Source organism: Bombina bombina, chromosome 11 (assembly GCF_027579735.1).
Source record: "Bombina bombina isolate aBomBom1 chromosome 11, aBomBom1.pri, whole genome shotgun sequence".
NCBI lineage: Eukaryota > Metazoa > Chordata > Amphibia > Anura > Bombinatoridae > Bombina > Bombina bombina.
The window spans coordinates 10476629-10497849 of NC_069509.1; the positions used below are offsets into that span (position 1 = coordinate 10476629).

General features: G+C 39.3%; 1 protein-coding gene across 1 annotated transcript in view; it reads right to left on the reverse strand.

Annotated features, from left to right (window-relative positions):
* Positions 1 to 21221, reverse strand: part of LOC128642148 (integrin alpha-M) — a 592220-nt gene that overhangs the window by 203639 nt on the left and 367360 nt on the right. Inside the window, exons 23-24 of the mRNA XM_053694828.1 lie at positions 13236 to 13319; positions 11514 to 11592 (exon numbers count right to left, since the gene is read on the reverse strand). Coding sequence (XP_053550803.1) covers positions 11514 to 11592; positions 13236 to 13319 — 163 coding nt within the window. The remainder of the gene's footprint in view (positions 1 to 11513; positions 11593 to 13235; positions 13320 to 21221) is intronic.

Sequence of the window (21221 nt, forward strand, 5' to 3'; positions counted from 1 at the left end):
AAAAAATGACAACAGGGAGTTAGGTAGCAAGCTTAAAGCAAGGACCTCCAAGGTAATATTTTAGGAGATATTACAAGTGCCATGTGCTAACCCAGTAAGGCAGAAGGAGATAAGGTCAGTTAATTCTTGGTTAAAAACATGGTGTAAAAATGAGGGGTTTGACTTTTTAGAGCACTGGGCTGGCTTTTTAATTGGGTACAATTTATACAGTAAGGATGTATGACACTTGAAGGACATGGGTGCAGGTGTATTGGAGAGAAGATGGAAGCACACTTCGAAAATCTTTTAAATTAGTCAAACGTGGAAGGCTCATTCTAAACTTATTAGAACAGACAGATCAGTTTGTGAATATGTCATACCTTGAATATCTCAAGGAAGGGATGTCTTAGCAAATGTCCCATTAGAAAGAATTTCTAATTCACATTAGAAGTGGATAGCGCACCAAGTAGCAGCAGAAAGCACATAAAAGTTAAATGTATGACAGGAAATGCAAGAAGCATGATGGGTAAAATGGGGGAGCTGGAGCTCTTAGTAGCAGAAGAGGCAGGGCCAGCTCAACCATGAGACCGAGTGGGTCTAATGGAACCAGGCAGCACTTGACAAGGAGTAGCACAATAGTGACTGAGTCAGTCATTGTCAGTCCCAGACCACTCTTGTCCTCTGGCTCTGTGGGGGAAGTCACAGGCTCCCAGCAGCATAACCTTACCATGCACAAAGACACAGATCCAGTCAGGGGCAAAATTCAAGGTGGGACAACTCTTCCGCATCTCTTCCCTAAGTTCTTTCCCACTTATGCCACAATTGTGCATAAGCATGGGCCGCATGCTAGTGGGCAGGCTTAGTTATGTCAGCAGCCAGGCTAGAAGGTTGATATCTTAATCAGTAATGTTACTACTGGGGGCAGCGCCATTGCATTATCGGACCCAGGCAGCACAATATCTTGAGCCAGCCATAAGAAGAGGACTATGATATTATCAGTATAACTGAAACCTGGTGGGATGATTCACATGACTGGGCAGTTAACTTAGAGGGTTATACTTTATTTAGGAGGGACAGGAGTAATAAAAGGGGTGGAGGAATCTGCATGTATATTAAACCTGACCTTAAACCTACAATAAAGGAAGATATTTATGATGATACAGGTGATAATGTAGAGACCCTGTGGGTTGAAATAAAGAGTGGGGGAAAAAATCCTAAAAAGATATTACTAGGAACATGCTACAAGCCTCCAAACATTAGTGACATGGAGGAAATTCAACTACTAATGCAAATAGGAAAGGCTGCTAATAATACCAGTGCTGTAAATATGGGAGATTTTAATTACCCCAACATAAACTGGGCCAATGAAACTCATAATACAACTAATTGTATTGTATTGGGTACTTGTAAAGCGCGGCTAATCACCTGTAAGGGTCGCTGCTCATTTTATTGACCACTGAAGGATGAAAGGCTGCGTGGACCTCACTGGGGATCGAACCTGCAACCCTTGGGTTGCTACAGAGCTCAGTCACAGTGCCTTAGCATGCTGAGCTATCTAAGGGAGATAGATTTTGAAATGTTCTCAGGGATAACGTCTTGTCATAATTAATAGAGGAGCCAACTAGGGAAAAAGCTATATTGGATCAAACGATACAGATATAATATTAAACATAAAGGGTCAAATAACTTTTGAGTAACAGCGATCATAACAAAAAGCAATCAAATTAGCCAAAATTGAAAATCAAAGATTAATTGCAAAGGATTCCAAATCAAACTCTAGATGGGTTTTAAGTACATAAATGGCAAACAATCTAAGAAGGTAAATATAGGTACATTAAAATGTGTGAAGGGTAACATGATTAACAGTGACAGGGAGAAGGCTGAGGTACTAACCCAGTTCTTTTCTTCAGTATACACAAGAGAGGAACCAAGGAACAAATGGGAGATACTTTGAAACAAACTAGAACACAAGAGCCCATACTATTAACTGGGTTATCTCTAGAGGATGCCAGGAACAAACTGGATAATATTAAGGTAAATAAAACTCCAGGCCCAGATTGAATACACCCAAGGGTTTTACAGGAATTTAGCACTGTTATAGACAAACCTCTACTCAAGACTCATTATCCTCAGGCATGGTACCCCAGGACTAGCGTAAAGCTGATGTGGTGCCACTCTTTAAAAAGGCATGCAGGTCTGATCCAGGAAGCTATAGACCAGTTATTCTGACAACAATACTTGAAGGGATTATACGGGATTAAATTGATGAGTATATTCAATTATGGGTTCATATAAGCATGGTTTTATGAGAAATAGGCAATGTCAAACTAATCTAATTAGATTCTATAAGGAAGTAAATAAAAATATAGATAAAGGGGAGCCAGTTGATTTGATATACTTAGATTTTGCAAAGGCGTTTAATACAGTGCCACATGAGAGATTAATGTACAAAATTAAGGGACTGGTAATATCTGAAAATATTAGCTCATGGATAAATAACTGGATAAAAGACAGGGAGCAAAGAATAGTAGTAAATGGACTATACTCAGATTAGACAAACGTAATCAGTAGAGCCCTTAGGGATCAGTACTGGGCCCTGTTCTTTTAAAAAAAAAAAATGTATTAATGACTTGGAGCAAGGATTAAATAGCAACATTTTCTATTTTTGCAGATGATACAAAGTTGTGTAAGGTCATAAGGTCTGTGTAAGATGAATCTACAAAAGTTAGAAGAATGGGCAGGTAAATGGAAAATGAGATTTAATACTGGAAAATTCAAGGTTCTACATTTTTAAAGTAAAAATAAGCAGGCAATGTATTATTTAAATGGGACTGGATTTAGCAAAACAGAGGAAAGGGATTTGGGAGAAGTAATAGACAACAAGCTAAAGATGGGTGCACAATGCAGGGCAGCGGCTTCTAAGGCTAATAAGATACTAGCATGTATTAAAAGAGGCATTGATGCAAGGGAGGAAAGCATAATTCTGTCACTATATAAATCCCTGGCAAGACCTCACCTTGATCATGGAGTGCAGTTCTCCAATCTCAAAAAAAGATGTTGCAGACTTAGAAAAAGATCAGAGAGGGGCCACAAAGCTAATAAGGGGAATGTAGAATTTAAGCTATGAGGAGAGGTTAGCCAAACTGGGTCTGTTTTCTCTAGAAAAAAGGTGCTTGAGAGGTGACATGATTACTTTATATAAATATATTTTAAAGGGACAGTAAACACCAGAATTTGTGTTGTTTAAAAAGGTAGATAATCCCTTTATCACCCATTCCCCAATTTTGCATAACCAACACAGTTATAATAATATACTTTTTACCTCTGTGATTACCTTGTATCTATGGCTCTGCAAACTGCCCCCCTATTTCAGTTCTTTTGACAGACTTGCATTTCTAGCCAATCAGTGCTTGCTCCTAGGAGCTTCACGTGCTTGAGCTCAATGTTATCTATATGAAACACATGAACTAATGCCCTCTATATGTAGGCTGACCATATTGCCGCTTTAAAAAGGGACACATATGAAAAATACATATGTCAGAGCTGTTTTCAGGGCTGTTTAAAGAAATGGTTTTGTATAAGAACCACATAAGAAAACACAGGAGCACCTGGGGATGGCCGTTGCACAGTAGTTTAATAAAGAAACAAGGACAGGGTACAAAAATTAGCAGAAAATAGGTTCAGGGAAACATCCCTCTTAAAATAATAAACCCAATACAGAGATGGGAGTGCATGAAAAAGAATGAGCTAAATGACAAAACAGCGGCTAACGCGTTTCGGCGTGAGCCTTACTCATAGCCAGTTAAAACACAAGTGATCAAACAAAGATTTAAAATACTTAGCTTCAAGAATGATTGGAGTTGGAGTTACACACCCTCCAGCCAATTAACCAATCAGTAACATATTAAGACACACGCACACCCACCTCCCCCTACCCAATCCAATTCATAGGTTGTTGGCAAATGTGGTAATAAACAATGTATATATAAACATCATTGTTACAGACAAAAGCATTAAACAGGGATATTAGTAACAATCCTAAGCACAGCTTTAGTTGTCCCAGTACCTTTCATCACCGAGTGCTCCCACAATGTAAACAAACCAGTTCGCGGGTGAACAGCGCCCCGCTGCAGATGGGGATAAGCGGATCAGATGTGCTAAGCACAAATCGACCGCACAACCCCATGTTGTCACCGGAACCATATATAAATACTCTAAATAAATACCATGAGTTGGGTATTATCCCCAGAGGACTGAGACTTAATAAGTATCCAACCTTCCTGACCGATGACAAAACGTTTATCGAACTGTGGAATAGTAACCTTTCTGAGTGTTCACTCAAACTTATGAAATTAATATGTGAATACAAACAAAAAGAATTGGAAGATACAGCAATTAAAATAAGGGAAATACAAAAGGAGCTTAATACTCGGAGTGAGGACACGAATTTCCTCAAGTTTAATGATACATTACAACGAGTTATAGCTGAGGCTAAGACCTTACTCCTTCAGATTAAGCACAACAAGTACCTGCGGGATCAACAGGACTATGACCTCAACAGAGTGTACATCTGGAATAAAAGGGACAGATCACTGTTGAGGAGGGAGCAAGGAAAAAATACCTTTAACCCCAGTCAGCAACGTGGTGGCAACAGACACAGAAGACAGAGAGGAAGGAGAGTGAATTTCTTTGAGAGTGAGGGTGAATCAGAAGGTTCAGGGTCCGGTTCGGGAGGGGAAGAACGCCCGCCGGACCTGAGTGTAAGACCCAAGGAAATAACCCCAATTCTCAAGGCACCAACTCAACAATTCTACTCCCAGACAAACTATAGGGAGGAACCGACCACGAGCACTGGTCAGAGGGGTGAGACCAGGAATCCAGACCAAACCCAGATCGATCAGGTTTTTTCCATCCCCCAAAAAAGACCAGAAGGGGGGGGAGAAGGAGACCCACACAGGACCCAGGATACAAACCATCAATACAAGGAGCAACGGAGGTACCCTCAGAGACGAGGAAGAGGAAGGGGGAACTACAGGTTCTGAATATTATAAATCTTTCGAATTACACTCCAGACACTAGTGAAGTTGAAGCCTTAAGCCTAGGCTTAACGTTTGTGCCCACGGCTGACTTTGATTTATTCAGGACACTACTTAATGTCAATAAACTCATACGTGACTTGACTTTAAAAAAGTTCTTTAAGATGAATTCCATGAGAGATCTTAATGAGAGCCACGATACCATGAATTGGAAGGATAGATTGAGGTCAATGGGGCCACAAAGGGATAATACTCTAAGTTTCCAGGAGTTTTGTGATATAGGGACTTTGGAATCTCTCTCAGAAGGTGGGGGGAATAACCTAACTGTATCGAACAGGCTACCTAATTTCAAGGAAAAATCCACCTTCTACCCCATTCAATGTCGAGGTAACCTTCTGGAGAAATTCCAAAATAGGGTTGAAGAGGATCTCACCCGCCTGTATTACAGATCCGTGAGAGGGGAAAAGAGTAATATCACCAGGAAACAGAAAATTGCAATAGATAAGCTTAGTAAGAATGATGGGATTATCATCAGGGCGGCGGATAAAGGTGGCACCATTGTCCTGCAGAATAGAGAGGACTTTATCTCAGAGGCCATGAGGCAACTTACTAATGTGGATGATTATCTGTTGCTAACAGGGGACCCCACTCGAGCCTACCAGTCACAGTTGGCCTCCCTTGTAGATGATGGGGTGGAGGGTGGGTTCATTGACCAGGCCACAAAAGAGTATCTGCTTGTCGTGAACCCCACTATAGCGACCTTCAACCATCTCCCGAAGGTACATAAATCTTTGGTGAATGTGCAGGGGAGGCCGATTGTGAGTGGGATCGGCTCATTACTTGAGCACCTTTCTGAGTGGCTAGATGGCATCTTGCAGCCAATAGTGAGCACCCTGTGGAGCCATTTGGCTGATACGAAACATGTTCTAAACCTGTTGAAACAGGTCAAGTGGAATAATCAATACAGATGGCTCACTGTGGATGTTAAGTCCCTCTACACCTGTATTCCTCATGACAAAGGGGTAGAGGCGGTACGTTTTTTCCTCAACAGGCATTATGGTGATCAACCAGTGTTCATCAACTTCGTGGTTGAGGTGACTCGGTTCCTCCTCACCCACAATTATTTTGAGTTTATGGGACGGTTCTATCTCCAGAGGCGGGGGACAGCCATGGGAGCAAAGTTTGCCCCATCCTATGCCAACATTTTCATGGGGTGGTGGGAGCTGTCCCACGTCTTTGGGGATCGGAATCCCTTCAGAACAGAGATCATCTGGTATGGTCGCTTTATTGATGATCTACTGTTCATTTGGGGAGGTACTGAGTCCCAATTGGATGAGTTTGTGAGGAATCTGGATAACAATGATTGTGATCTGAGGTTTACGTCTGAGGTTCAAGACAGGTGTGTCAACTTTCTAGACATTTCATTGGAGGGTGTAGAAGGTAAAGAGATTTGTACGGAGGTTTTTCGCAAACCCATAGCGGGGAATTCTCTGTTGCACGCCTCCAGCTGTCACCCGAGGAGAGTATTCAGGGGTGTGGCAAAGGGTCAATTCATCCGCCTGAAAAGGAACTGCACATTTCAGTCTGTGTATGAAAGACAGGCGGATGATTTGACACTTAGATTAAAGGAGAGGGGATATGATCCCCGTCTGATTATGAAGGCTAGGAAAGATGTAGAGAGAATTCCCAGAGAAACATTATTATCTGGAACTAGAAGGAAAGAGAGAGAGGGGGGCGACCAGGATTTCACCACTAGAGTGTCTTTCATCACTGAGTACTCTAAACAATATGAGGAAGTTTGTGAAATAGTGGGCAAGCATTTTAATCTCCTGTAAGCGGATGATGGACTAGCGGATATAGTGGAGAGGGGGATCAGATTTGCATATAAGAAGAACAGGACAATTGGCAATATGGTTGCCCCTACTAAGATTTGGTCTGAGCCCGCTGGACACAGTGCCTCATCCTGGCTGACATCTGTGGGGGTCTTTAGATGCCACCATCACACGTGTGTTGCTTGTGAAAAGGTTGTGGTAGGGGATGTATTTAAATCCTCAGTGACGGGTGAGAGCTACAGGATTAGATATTGTCTAAACTGTAGACAAACTTATATAGTGTATTTGATCACATGTAGTGTGTGCTCTCTACAATATGTTGGGCTCTCGACGAGGGAGGCCCGAACCCGTATAAAGGAGCATTTGTCTGACATCAGGCTAGGGTCTAAGACTACCCCCCTGGTGAGACACTTTGTTGAGACACACAATAAGTCAGCGAGATCTTTTGTATGGAGCATCATTGATAAAGTTCCCCCGAAACGTGGTCAGGGAAACAGAGTGAACAAACTTGGTGAAAGAGAGGCCTTCTGGATCTTCAAGTTGAAAACGAGGATTCCAGGGGGCCTCAATTCAGAATTTGATTTGATCAACTTCTGGTCACGGGCTTAGGTGTGTGTATATATATATATATTTGCATACATCTATAATCCTTACTCTCGAGGTTACTTATTTAGTTGTTGACATATTTATTGCTCCGTTTTTTGAATTTTTTGAATTTTTTGAATTTTGTGTTGAGGCTTTCTGTTACCTTGATACTGACCTGGCCGGATTGATCCCCCAATTTAAGAGATCCATGTCTATTTATATATTTTACATATATTTTTTGTTTATTTTTTATACATAGGGATCAATTAGTTCTGGTTATGGGTTTGTTTCTGTACATATTCTGTTTATTTGTTGGATTGACACCGACATCAGTCTGGAACAAAGTTTAAGGTTAGGATTGTGATCTTCTTAATCCTATTCCTATTTCTTTATTTACATTGATTTTTATTTACGTCAACCTATTAGTTTATGTGCTTATACTAGGTGTGATTAGTGTGTCATGAACCATTTTTTGAATTTGGGGATAATAGCAGTGTGACCTCGACATGGATTTATTGGATTATGTGCCCGTGTTGGGGGTATTCTATATCTGTATTTTGGCCCCCAGCACGATACCTGGTTACAGACATGTCTGTGTATTTATTTACATCTGTTTTAGAGTTTAATATTTAAAACCTTTTTATTAACCTTGTTCGGTATACGGGTTTAGCTCGGGATGTAAGACTAACCATTTCATCTATTGACCTCCATGATTGAATGTATATATTTGGATTGAGTGATTTGTACATAAGGAATGTGACCAGATTATTAGTTCCTGTGCATCATTTGGGCACATTAGGTTGCCTATTTCAGTATTTATTTGTTTGTGTGCATTCTTTCATCATGGGTATGATGTGTGTTTTTCCCACCAGCTTGTGTTGTATTGCTCCAACACTTTGGCATTTTGATCGAAGTGGTTTGCTTTGTGTCATCTGGTATTACGCTTTGGGGTGCGCGTGTTGGGTTGGTTGTTTGTTTGCCTTTTTCCTTGTATTAGTGACAGGGATTCTAGGGGCGGATCCTCCGTGTAGGATAGGCGTTTGTTTACGTCTTACTGACTAACCAATTGGAACTGTCCTGTTACGGAACACTGGCGTTGGGCCCCGATCAACAGTGGAGAAGTATGGTTCCGGTGACAACATGGGGTTGTGCGGTCGATTTGTGCTTAGCACATCTGATCCGCTTATCCCCATCTGCAGCGGGGCGCTGTTCACCCGCGAACTGGTTTGTTTACATTGTGGGAGCACTCGGTGATGAAAGGTACTGGGACAACTAAAGCTGTGCTTAGGATTGTTACTAATATCCCTGTTTAATGCTTTTGTCTGTAACAATGATGTTTATATATACATTGTTTATTACCACATTTGCCAACAACCTATGAATTGGATTGGGTAGGGGGAGGTGGGTGTGCGTGTGTCTTAATATGTTACTGATTGGTTAATTGGCTGGAGGGTGTGTAACTCCAACTCCAATCATTCTTGAAGCTAAGTATTTTAAATCTTTGTTTGATCACTTGTGTTTTAACTGGCTATGAGTAAGGCTCACGCCGAAACGCGTTAGCCGCTGTTTTGTCATTTAGCTCATTCTTTTTCATGCACTCCCATCTCTGTATTGGGTTTATTATTTTAAGAGGGATGTTTCCCTGAACCTATTTTCTGCTAATTTTTGTACCCTGTCCTTGTTTCTTTATTAAACTACTGTGCAACGGCCATCCCCAGGTGCTCCTGTGTTTTCTTATGTGTTTCACTTTGCATCAAAGGCCGGAGTGAGCACTGGTGTTTGGCCGCTAACTGCTGATTCATTTGACCACCGAGGGACAGCTCGTGGGACTAGGGGTCGATAACAGCCTCCCCCCATTACAAACTAGGTAATCAATTCTGCAGGACGGTGAGATATGGAGAGAGCCGCCGGAGCAGTTTCTGATAAGGTACCTACCTAGTGTTTTTCGGAGGGATATCTGTTTGTCACCAATCCAACAAAAGTGTGACTTTAGACCCAACTCCCGGTTTGTATTACCTGTACCCAGGGAGGGAGGAACCCTGCTGTGCAGGTTAGAGTTTGAACTGTCCATAGCAAGAGTATCAAGGGGTGGATATATAGTGCTCGTTTTTGCCTACAAATACCATCACATTTGACGGATTATTACTTGTGTCATAAGTTTGTGTAAACACTCATCGTTCTTTTTCCTCCTATTTTTGTTGATTATTTGTATAAGAACCCTCACATATGTAGTTTTCATATGTGTTCCTTCTTAAAGTGGCAATATGGTCAGCCTATCTATATGAAACACATGAACTAATACATTAGCATATATACCTCCTAGGTTTAGCTTTCAACTAAGAATACCAAGAGAACAAAGCAAAATTGGTAATAAAAGTAAATAGGAAAGTTGTTTAAAATTACATGCCCTATTTAAATCATGAAAGTTTTTTTTTTTACTTGACTGGCCCATATACAGAGATGGCAGAAGCTTTGTTTATTCATAGAAAATAGTTTTAAGACAGGAGGAAAGGAGATTTAACCTTCTGCAACGTAAACATTTTTCACTGTAAGAGCAATACAATTGTGGAACTCATTACCAAAGGAGGTAGTGAATGCTTATAACTACATTTATAAATGGGTCACCTTCTTTAATGGGATTCATTTAAGCTTTTTTGTAATTATATTAAGATTTGTATAGGTTGAGTTTGATGGACTTGTCTTTTTAGCAACCTCATCTAATGTGTGTGTGTGTGTATAGTGCATAGTGTTATTTGCTGCCTAAAATACACAAATTTATAATATCAGAATTTGAAAAAAACCCCTACATTTCTAACACAACGTTTAGATAATACCTGTGATTAAGAAGAAGGTCAAACACAAAAGTATAGGGTATGTATGTGTTTAGGAACTTTTTTAAAACCACATTTGTGGCTAGGTCTGCAGTTATAATTTTTTTTTAAGAATTAGGAAATGCCTTGATTATGTTGCTTAAAGGGACATTAAACACTAAATAAATGCTAGATAGAATGATGCAGTCAAAGAAAAGGTTAGTGTGAGAATAAAATGTAGATGTATTTTTTATAGTTTCATTGACAAAATATTGACATAGTAAAGTAAAGTTAGAGGCGCCCATTTATCAAGCTCCGTAGTGAGCTTCTGGACACGTGTTTCTGGCGAGCCTTAAGGCTCGCCAGAAACAGCAGTTATGAAGCAGCGGTCACAAAGACCACTGCTCTATAACCCTGTCCGCCTGCTCTGAGCAGGCAGACAGACAGACATCGCCGGAATTCAACCCGATCGAGTACGATCGGGTTGATTGACACCTCCCTGCTGGCGACCCCTTGGCTGCGAGTCTGCAGGGGGCGGCGTTGCACCAGCAGCTCTTGTGACATTCAGCGATGTCTGTCGGACCTGATCCGCACTGTCGGATCAGGTCCGCCAGACTTTGTTAAATAGAGGCCTTAGTGTCTATAAAACAATGGGAGCTGCTATGTTGTAACTTAGGTTACCTTTTCTGCTGTGGCCAATTAGGGATAGTTATAAATAGGTCACTAGAGTGTGCAGCCAATGGCTGTGTGAATTATAACAGTATTCTACATTTTCATTTGTAACAGGAACTGAATTTCAGAAAGGAATTACAGGAAAAGGAGAGGAATAAATTATGAAAGTATATTGCAGAGTTTTTTTAATATATATACAATTTATCATTTTATATTACCATCTCAAATTGTTTAATGTACCTTTAAAGACAAAGATTAGTGACGATAACGACATGATTATGTATTGTGTATTACGTTCATTATTATTTCGAAAAACCTTAATAAAAACAATTTCAACATAAAGACAAAGATTAGGAAATGCCTGTGCTAAAAATGAATCAGGAAATGTCTGTGTTTGTGAGCTTGCTTAGTAAATTCCTGTTATTATAAGCTCGCTCAGGCAAACACGTCTGGTAATGTCTAAGCTTGTGTGTTTTTTTAGTCACACAAAGTCAAGAAATCTAAGCTGCTTTATGTAATATCTACATCATTCAGGGCATATGTGTACTGCTGTATTTCATCACAAGCTATATTTGCATACAGTACATAGGGGTTCTCACTCTGTATACGTGTTCCACGGTGCGTGTCCTGGACGAGCCACTAGATGAGAAGTTTGTGTATTTGGTGGATATTTCAAGGCTGCAAAAACATCAGGAAGAAATTACAGACAGCTAAGCCTGTGCAATAATCATGTAACTGTATAAGATACACAGCAAACATACAGGTGTAGCATACGACTGAACACAAACACATTTATTATTTAATTTCTTTCTGATCTCTGTGTCACTTTCTAATTTTCTCTATTCTCTGTCTCTATCAGGCCCTGATAGTCAAAGGTTCTCCAGCTTGGAGAGTAATTGTAGTTCAGACTTCTCAGCGGCTGAACTCACTGAATTTTCAAAATAAAAAAGGGCAAACTCTCAAGCACAGCAAGATCTCTCTCATTTATGTATGTGAGGCAGAGACAAACCCAGTGCAATACAGCACTGCATGATATGAGAGTTTTGTTATACTTACACTTTGTGCTTTGTATTTTATATTACTATACATTCAGATTGGGTCCTTTCAATATTATTGCATTTAAGCTTTGCACTTTCTCATTTATATTTCAATACATTTAGATTTAGATCTAGCCGTAATTTTACAAATTCTGAATATACTGTGAAAGTTTTGGATCATACTTTGTATATTTCTGTGTATCCTTTACAAATAACATTGCACTTTGTCAGTTTAAAATGGAGAAAATACCATTTCAGAAAGTAGGAGGGACAGGGCAGTTCCCAGGGTATGTCTGATGCTCTCTCACAAGTCTTGTGAAATTTTCTAAGTATTTTAAACAAGCTGGTCTCGCTGATTTGTCTCGCCAGCTGTATGCAGGTGAAGTTTGCTCAAAATTCACAATACACTTATTTTTTAATAAAAAGAAAAGTAATATATACTAAAATATAGACACAAGCAAGTTAAATTGTAGTGAAAATATTTCAGTCTAATTTGGAATTGATGCAAACTGAGCATTTATATCAGCCCCAGGGGTTCTCCAGTTACCTTCTCTCTTCTATGTAAAATTTTGTATCCCAGAGAGCTTTATTGCTTTATATGGAAGGCATCTTTCATCTCTCTGGGATCCAGGTTCCTCCCCTTGTCTTAGAAAATTTAGTGAGGTCTGCCCTACACAGAGACACACACAGATATTTATTATTTAGTCTCTATCTGATCTCTGTGTCTTGTTCTCATTTTCTCTGTCTCTATCAGCCTGATGATCGGAACCTCATTGGCATGAAAATGAATCTTGTAACTGTGCGATACACAGCACAAGTACAGCTGCAGCAGACAGCACACACATATTTATTATGTAATCTCTATCTGATCTCTGTGTCACGTTCTTATTTTCTCTTTTCTCTGTGTCTATCAGCCTGATGATCGGAACCTCATTGGCATTAAAAGTAATCATGTAAATTTGTGCAATACACCGTACACATACAGGGGTAGCACAGAACACACAAGCAAACATATTTATTATGTAATCTCTATCTTATCTCTGTGTCACATTTTCATTTTCTCTATTCTCTGTTTCTATCAGCCTGATGATCTGAAATGAGTACTATATTGTAATATATATGTCTCTTCTTTGGTTATTTATCATTAAGATAACATTTGTTTTCTACAATTCTTTGAGCGACCTCACAGTATTTATGAGACTTCTTTGATAATTTCACAAGAGCAGAGAGTGTTATATCATCATATCTTCTGTCTGTATCTCTCATTATTTATCTATAACAGACCTGCTAACAGTCACGTAGAAGCTATAGAGCACTCTCAGATCAGCCCTAGATGTCCTGAGATCTCGGTGGTCTCCTCTGTTGTCACTGTGGGGAGATGAGAATGCTATCAGAGCAGTAGATAACCCAACCTGTGATATCTGCAATCACCATAAACAGCAAACAATTCCCAGACAAATTCCACAGTATACCTACACTACAGTGACATCATCACATTCTCTAACCAATCAGCCAGCACCAGAGAGATAATAATGAGCGGTTATTAAATTGTGTAAAGTAGAGCACACTTACAGGGAGTGCAGAATTATTAGGCAAGTTGTATTTTTTGAGGATTAATTTTATTATTGAACAACAACCATGTTCTCAATGAACCCAAAAAACTCATTAATATCAAAGCTGAATAGTTTTGGAAGTAGTTTTTAGTTTGTTTTTAGTTATAGCTATTTTAGGGGGATATCTGTGTGTGCAGGTGACTATTACTGTGCATAATTATTAGGCAACTTAACAAAAAACAAATATATACCCATTTCAATTATTTATTTTTACCAGTGAAACCAATATAACATCTCAACATACACAAATATACATTTCTGACATTCAAAAACAAAACAAAAACAAATCAGTGACCAATATAGCCACCTTTCTTTGCAAGGACACTCAAAAGCCTGCCATCCATGGATTCTGTCAGTGTTTTGATCTGTTAACCATCAACATTGCGTTCAGCAGCAACCACAGCCTCTCAGACACTGTTCAGAGAGGTGTACTGTTTTCCCTCCTTGTAAATCTCACATTTGATGATGGACCACAGGTTCTCAATGGGGTTCAGATCAGGTGAACAAGGAGGCCATGTCATTAGATTTTCTTCTTTTATACCCTTTCTTGCCAGCCACGCTGTGGAGTACTTGGACGCGTGTGATGGAGCATTGTCCTGCATGAAAATCATGTTTTTCTTGAAGGATGCAGACTTCTTCCTGTACCACTGCTTGAAGAAGGTGTCTTCCAGAAACTGGCAGTAGAACTGGGAGTTGAGCTTGACTCCATCCTCAACCCGAAAAGGCCCCACAAGCTCATCTTTGATGATACCAGCCCAAACCAGTACTCCACCTCCACCTTGCTGGCGTCTGAGTCGGACTGGAGCTCTCTGCCCTTTACCAATCCAGCCACGGGCCCATCCATCTGGCCCATCAAGACTCACTCTCATTTCATCAGTCCATAAAACCTTAGAAAAATCAGTCTTGAGATATTTCTTGGCCCAGTCTTGACGTTTCAGCTTGTGTGTCTTGTTCAGTGGTGGTCGTCTTTCAGCCTTTCTTACCTTGGCCATGTCTCTGAGTATTGCACACCTTGTGCTTTTGGGCACTCCAGTGATGTTGCAGCTCTGAAATATGGCCAAACTGGTGGCAAGTGGCATCTTGGCAGCTGCCACGCTTGACTTTTCTCAGTTCATGGGCAGTTATTTTGCGCCTTGGTTTTTTCCACACGCTTCTTGCGACCCTGTTGACTATTTTGAATGAAGCGCTTGATTGTTCGATGATCACGCTTCAGAAGCTTTGCAATTTTAAGAGTGCTGCATCCCTCTGCAAGATATCTCACTATTTTTGACTTTCTGAGCCTGTCAAGTCCTTCTTTTGACCCATTTTGCCAAAGGAAAGGAAGTTGCCTAATAATTATGCACACCTGATATAGGGTGTTGATGTCATTAGACCACACCCCTTCTCATTACAGAGATGCACATCACCTAATATGCTTAATTGGTAGTAGGCTTTCGAGCCTATACAGCTTGGAGTAAGACAACATGCATAAAGAGGATGATGTGGTCAAAATACTCATTTGCCTAATAATTCTGCACTCCCTGTATATATATATATATATATGACATAATGACATCATCACATTCTCTAGCCAATCAGCTAGCGCCAGACAGGTAGTAATGAGCAGTTATTAAAGGGACAGTCAACACCAGAATTTTTGTTGTTTAAAAAGAAAGATAATCCCTTTATTACCCATTCCCCAGTTTTGCATAACCAACACTGTTATAGAAATACACTTTTTACCTCTGTGATTACCTTGTATCTAAGCCTCTGCAAACTGCCCCCTTATTTCAGTTCTTTTGACAGACAATCAGTGCTATCTTCAGGGTAACTTCACGTGCATGAGCTCAATGTTATCTATATGAAACACATGAACTAATGCCCTCTAGTGGTCAAAATGCATTCAGATTAGAGGCAGTCTTCAAGGTCTAAGAAATTAGCATATGAACCTCATAGGTTTAGCATTCATCTAAGAATACCAAGAGAGCAAAGCAAAATTTCTGATGGACTGTCCCTTTAAGGTGTATAAGGGCGAGCACACTTATAGATATGACATAATGACATCATCACATTCTCTAACCAATCAGCCAGCACTAGAGAGGTAATAATGAGCGGTTATTAAGGTGTATTAGGGCGAGCACACTTATAGATATGACATAATGACATCACCACATTCTCTAACCAATCAGTTAGCACCAGAGCGGTAATAATGAGCGGTTATTAAGGTGTGTAAGGGCGAGCACACTTACAGATATGACATAATGACATCATCACATTCTCTAACCAATCAGCTAGCACCAAAGAGGTAATAATGAGTGGTTATTAAGGTGTGTAAGGGCGAACACACTTATAGATATGACATAATGACATCATCACATTCTCTAACCAATCAGCCAGCACTAGAGAGATAATAATGAGTGGTTATTAAGGTGTATAAGGGCAAGCACACTTATAGATATGACATAATGACATCATCACATTCTCTAACCAATCAGCCAGCACTAGAGAGATAATAATGAGCGCTTATTAAGGTGCATAAGGGCGAGCACATATATATATATATATATATATATATATATATGACATAATAACATCATCACATTCTCTAACCAATCAGCTAGCACCAAAGAGATAATAATGAGCAGTTATTAAGGTGTGTAAGGGCGAGCACTCTTATAGATATGACATAATGACATCATCACATTCTATAACAAAGTAAAAAAGTAAAGTAAAGTAAAAAATGCAAGAATGCTGTGTCCAAAAATAAAAATCCCTTTATTACTGGAGCATGGGGATCAACATAGAACACATTTTCGGGGCAGTCCCCTTAGTCATGCGATATCATTTTGTAATTCAATGCCTTAATTTATAGCAGTTTCAATAAATCTATTACAATAATTAGTTAATTACAATTCAATTGATAGCAAAGGCAGAGAATATATAAAAAATCAAGGAAACACACACAGTTAATAAAAAAGTTAAACACATGATGCGTAACGTCCTAGATGTAACAATGTGACCAGCAGAGTGCATCCAGTTAAACAACCTTAAAGAGCAAACATATGAATCATTTTTAGCATTTATATAATTTTAGCCTTTTATAGAGGCCCAATATAGAATTATTAAACAAAGCTATAATTCATATGTCAATAAAAAACAGACCAATTAATTTCTTTATTTAATCCTTTGGGTTCCATGGTATCCAATATAAATATCCAGAAAACCTCACACTGTTTTAAAAGCAATTCTCTATTGCCCCCTGCCTGGGTATATCAACCCTCTCAATCACCTGAAAACGCAACTGGTTAATCTGGTTGCCAAATTCCAAAAAATGGGCAGCAACTGGGGCAGTTACAACCATAAACCTTATGTTGCTCTTATGCGATCTTTAATGCATCTAGTGGTCTCTCCGACGTAGCAATGCCCACAAGGGCATTTAATAAGATAAACAACATAAGGTGTAAGACATGTATAATGCACATTATGTTTAAATTTGTATCCAGTCAATGGGTGAGTAAAATATGGCCCCTTAATAACCAAACCACAGTTGGCGCAGCCAAGGCAGGGAAAACATCCTAAATTCTTATCAGAAATATAGGACTGCTTCAAAGTTTTCTTAGGGCCTATGTCAGCTCTTATAAGGGCATCCCTCAAGTTTTTACTTCTCTTAAAAGCTGGCATTGGAGGCCGCTTAAATTCCTTTATCTCTGACATACAGCCCCTCAATAAATACCAGTGTTTTCATATTATTTTAGTAATTTGATTGCTTTCCTGGCAGTGTTTAGATATAAAGGTTAACCTCTTGTCCTTTACATTGGTCACTTTCTTACCTATCAATTCATTTCTTAGGACAGACTTAACCTCAGAGATAACCTGATCAATCACAGTTTTAGGGTAACCCCTTGTGAGAAATATATTACCCATTTCCTCCAACAACATTTCCTCCAACAACATTTTCATCTGAGACAATCTTTCTCACCCTATGAAGCTGGCTACGGGGCAATGACTTAATAAGAGACTATTGATGGGTACTGCCATATTTTAAGAGGCTGTTGAGGTCTGTCTCTTTGCAATAAATGTCAGTGCAAAATCCAGCCCCTTGTTTAATTACAGATACATCAAAAAAATCTATCCTGGTTTCAGATCATGTCAATTTAAATTTAATGTGGTTGGTAGACCTATTCAATTCATCCACAAATAGTTCAAGGGCTCCAATTTCGCCAACCCATATACTAAAAATATCGTCAATGTAGTGCCACCAAGTGGCACCACATTGACTAAACAAATCATTTTCAAAAACAAATTTTTCCTCAAAAAAAATTCATAAAAATATTGGCATAATTGGGTGCGACATTGGAGCCCATGGCTGTCCCCTGTACGGTTATTAAGGGGCCATATTTTACTCACCCATTGACTCAATACAAATTTAAACATAATGTGCATTATTGTAACATATCTCAGCCTAATGTCACTATCCCTTTACGACTGCCTTCCCGGATTCTGACACTCATGCTGGTTTTGGGCAGTATTTGCATTCAGCTTGCCTGCCTGATTAATCATTCATGCACCTGATTCCCTCAGCCTCTTTTTAAGCCTTCTCAGGTCTAATGTGCTTGCCTTTGCATTAACTTTGAAGTTGTGTTCCTGAAAACAACTTAGGTCTGTGGCTGATCCTGCATGAATTCTACCAACTTATTCAAGCTTCAGCTTTCCCTATTTCCTCTGCTTAAAATCATCAAATCGCAAGTATCCAAATAATTCCATTTTGTTACCTGGACACTGCTACTTAACAAACTCTGAACTTTATTATAAAGTATACTTCTGGTTATCATCACTCTCTAGTTATTACAACAGCATCTTACTCAGAACTTTATAACTATTCTCTGCAACAAGTTGTCATAGCTGAAATATCCTTCTACAAATATGTTAACATATTCAGAACTCTGCATCTATGTGTTCAGTTAAAAGCTTTCATGTGATTCTCCGATATATGCACAAACAGTTATTGATGCCTTAAACTTGCCACTTGACTATCACCTGTGCTGCTCTGCTTATTACTGACATACAGCTCTATATAATATTATGTACTGTGAACCTGCAACAAACCTTAGTTTGCATATATATGCACAAACATTAATTAATGCCTAAAACTTACAACTTGACTATCACCTGTGCTGCTCTGCTTAATTCTGACATACAGCTCTATATAATACTATATACTGTGAACCTGCAACAAACCTTAGTTTGCATCTATGAGTCAATCTTCTACCAGTTTACTCTGAAGCATGAACATTCCACATTGCTATATTTTTCTCTTATTTAATCCTGCAGCTACTCCTATTAACTAACTATAAGTCACAGTGAAGCCAGAATATATTGTATACAATTGTTGCACTCTCCATGAATTCTACAATAACTTCTAGCAACTATGAATCACAGAATATCATCTATCCACATCCAGGATACTCTTCCCCGGGTCAGGGGTCAGTGTCTTCTGATCCCTACCACTGCCCCGAGGGTCTGTGTCCTGAGCGCATGTACACTGGAACATGACAATTATACATGTCTTACACCTTATGTAGTTTATCTTATTAAATGCCCTTGTGGGAGTGGCTACGTTGGAGAGACCACTAGGTACATTAAAGATTGCATAAGTGAGCATAAGAGCAACATAAGGTGTAAGGTTGTAACTGCCCCAGTTGCTGCCCATTTTTTGGAATTTGGCCACCAGATTAACCAGTGGCGTTTTCAGGTGATTGAGAGGGTTGATATACCCATGCGGGGGGGGGGGGGGGGGCAATAGAGAATTTATTTTAAAACAGTGTGAGGTTTTCTGTATATTTAGATTGGCCATCATGGAACCCAAATAATTAAATAAAAAATTAATTGGTCTGTTTTTTATTGACATATGAATTATAGCTTTGTTTAATAATTCTATATTGGGCCTCTATAAAAGGCTAAAATTATATAAATGCTAAAAATTATTCATATGTTTGCTCTTTAAGGTTGTTTAACTGGATGCACTCTGCTGGTTACATTGTTACATCTAGGACGTTACACACAGTTAATAAAAAAGTTAAACACATGATGCGTGTTTCCTTGATTTTTTTATATATTCTCTGCCTTTGCTATCAATTGAATTGTAATTAACTAATTATTGTAATAGATTTATTGAAACTGCTATTAATTAAGGCATTGAATTACAGAATGATATCACATGACTAAGGGGACCGCCCGAATCGTTGTGTTCTATGTTGATCCCCATGCTCCAGTAATAAAGGGATTTTTATTTTTGGACACAGCATTCTTGCATTTTTTACCTTGTTTGTGGGCTTGACAGTGGCTCACAGCTGTGCCAGAGCACCTAGTCTAAGTGCTGGCCTGACCTTGACTTTGTTATAGAATGTGATGATGTCATTATGTCATATCTATAAGTGTACTCACCCTTATACACCTTAATTTTTTATCATCACATTCTATAACCAATCAGTTAGCACCAGAGAGGTAATAATGAGCGGTTATTAAAGTGTATAAAGTAGAGCACACACACATATATATATATATATATATATAACATAATGACATCATCATATTCTCTAACCAATCAGCCAGCACCAGAGAGGTAATAATGAGAGGTTATTAAGGTGTATAAGGGCGAGCACACATATATTTGACAAAATGACATCATCAGATTCTCTAACCAATCAGCCAGCACCAGAGAGGTAATAATGAGAGGTTATTAAGGTGTATAAGGGCGAGCACACATATATTTGACAAAATGACATCATCACATTCTCTAACCAATCAGCCAGCACCAGAGAGATAATAATGAGCGGTTATTAAGGTGTGTAAAGGAGAGCACACATATACTGTATATATGACATAATGACATCATCACATTCTCTAGCCAATCAGCTAGCTCCAGAGAGGTAATAGTGAGTGTTTATTAAGGTGTGTAAGGGCGAGCACACTTGTATATATGACATAATGACATCATTACATTCTATGCCCAATCAGTTAGCACCAGAGAGGTAATAATGAGAGGTTATTAAGGTGTGTAAAGTAGAGCACACTTATATGAAGTTAAAGTGATTCAACATAGAAGCGAAAAAAACCACACTATCAAATCAAAGAAACCTCTTGATATGATCCCCATTAGAAGACTCGCTATCTCCAAAATACAGAGGAAAAACTCAGAACCCCAATGCTGCCCTATCAGATCAATCCTGTTCCACGCCAGATCAATAAGGAATAAAACAGCTATTATCGCCGAACTTATTGAAACATACGACTTAGCATGCATAACTGAATCATGGCTAGATGAAAATGCGGGGCCTATTTTAGAGGCAGCTATCCCAGGCAATTATATGGTGTTCCACCGCCCGAGACAAGATCGCAAAGGAGGCAGAGTTATGATCTGTGCAAAGTCTTCCTTTAATCCCAGACCAATATCAGTCCACAAAACACAATCTTTTGAATGCGTAGCTGCCAGCCTCTCAATAGATAGAGGACTCTGAATACTGTTAATATACAGAACCCCAGGAGATGGGAAGAAATTTCTTCATGAACTCCCAGACCTGTTGACTGGCTTAATCCTTGAACACCCCAGATGGCTTATATTGGGAGATTTCAACACTTGGATTGACAACACCCTATCCCTGCTTGGGCAGGATCTCCT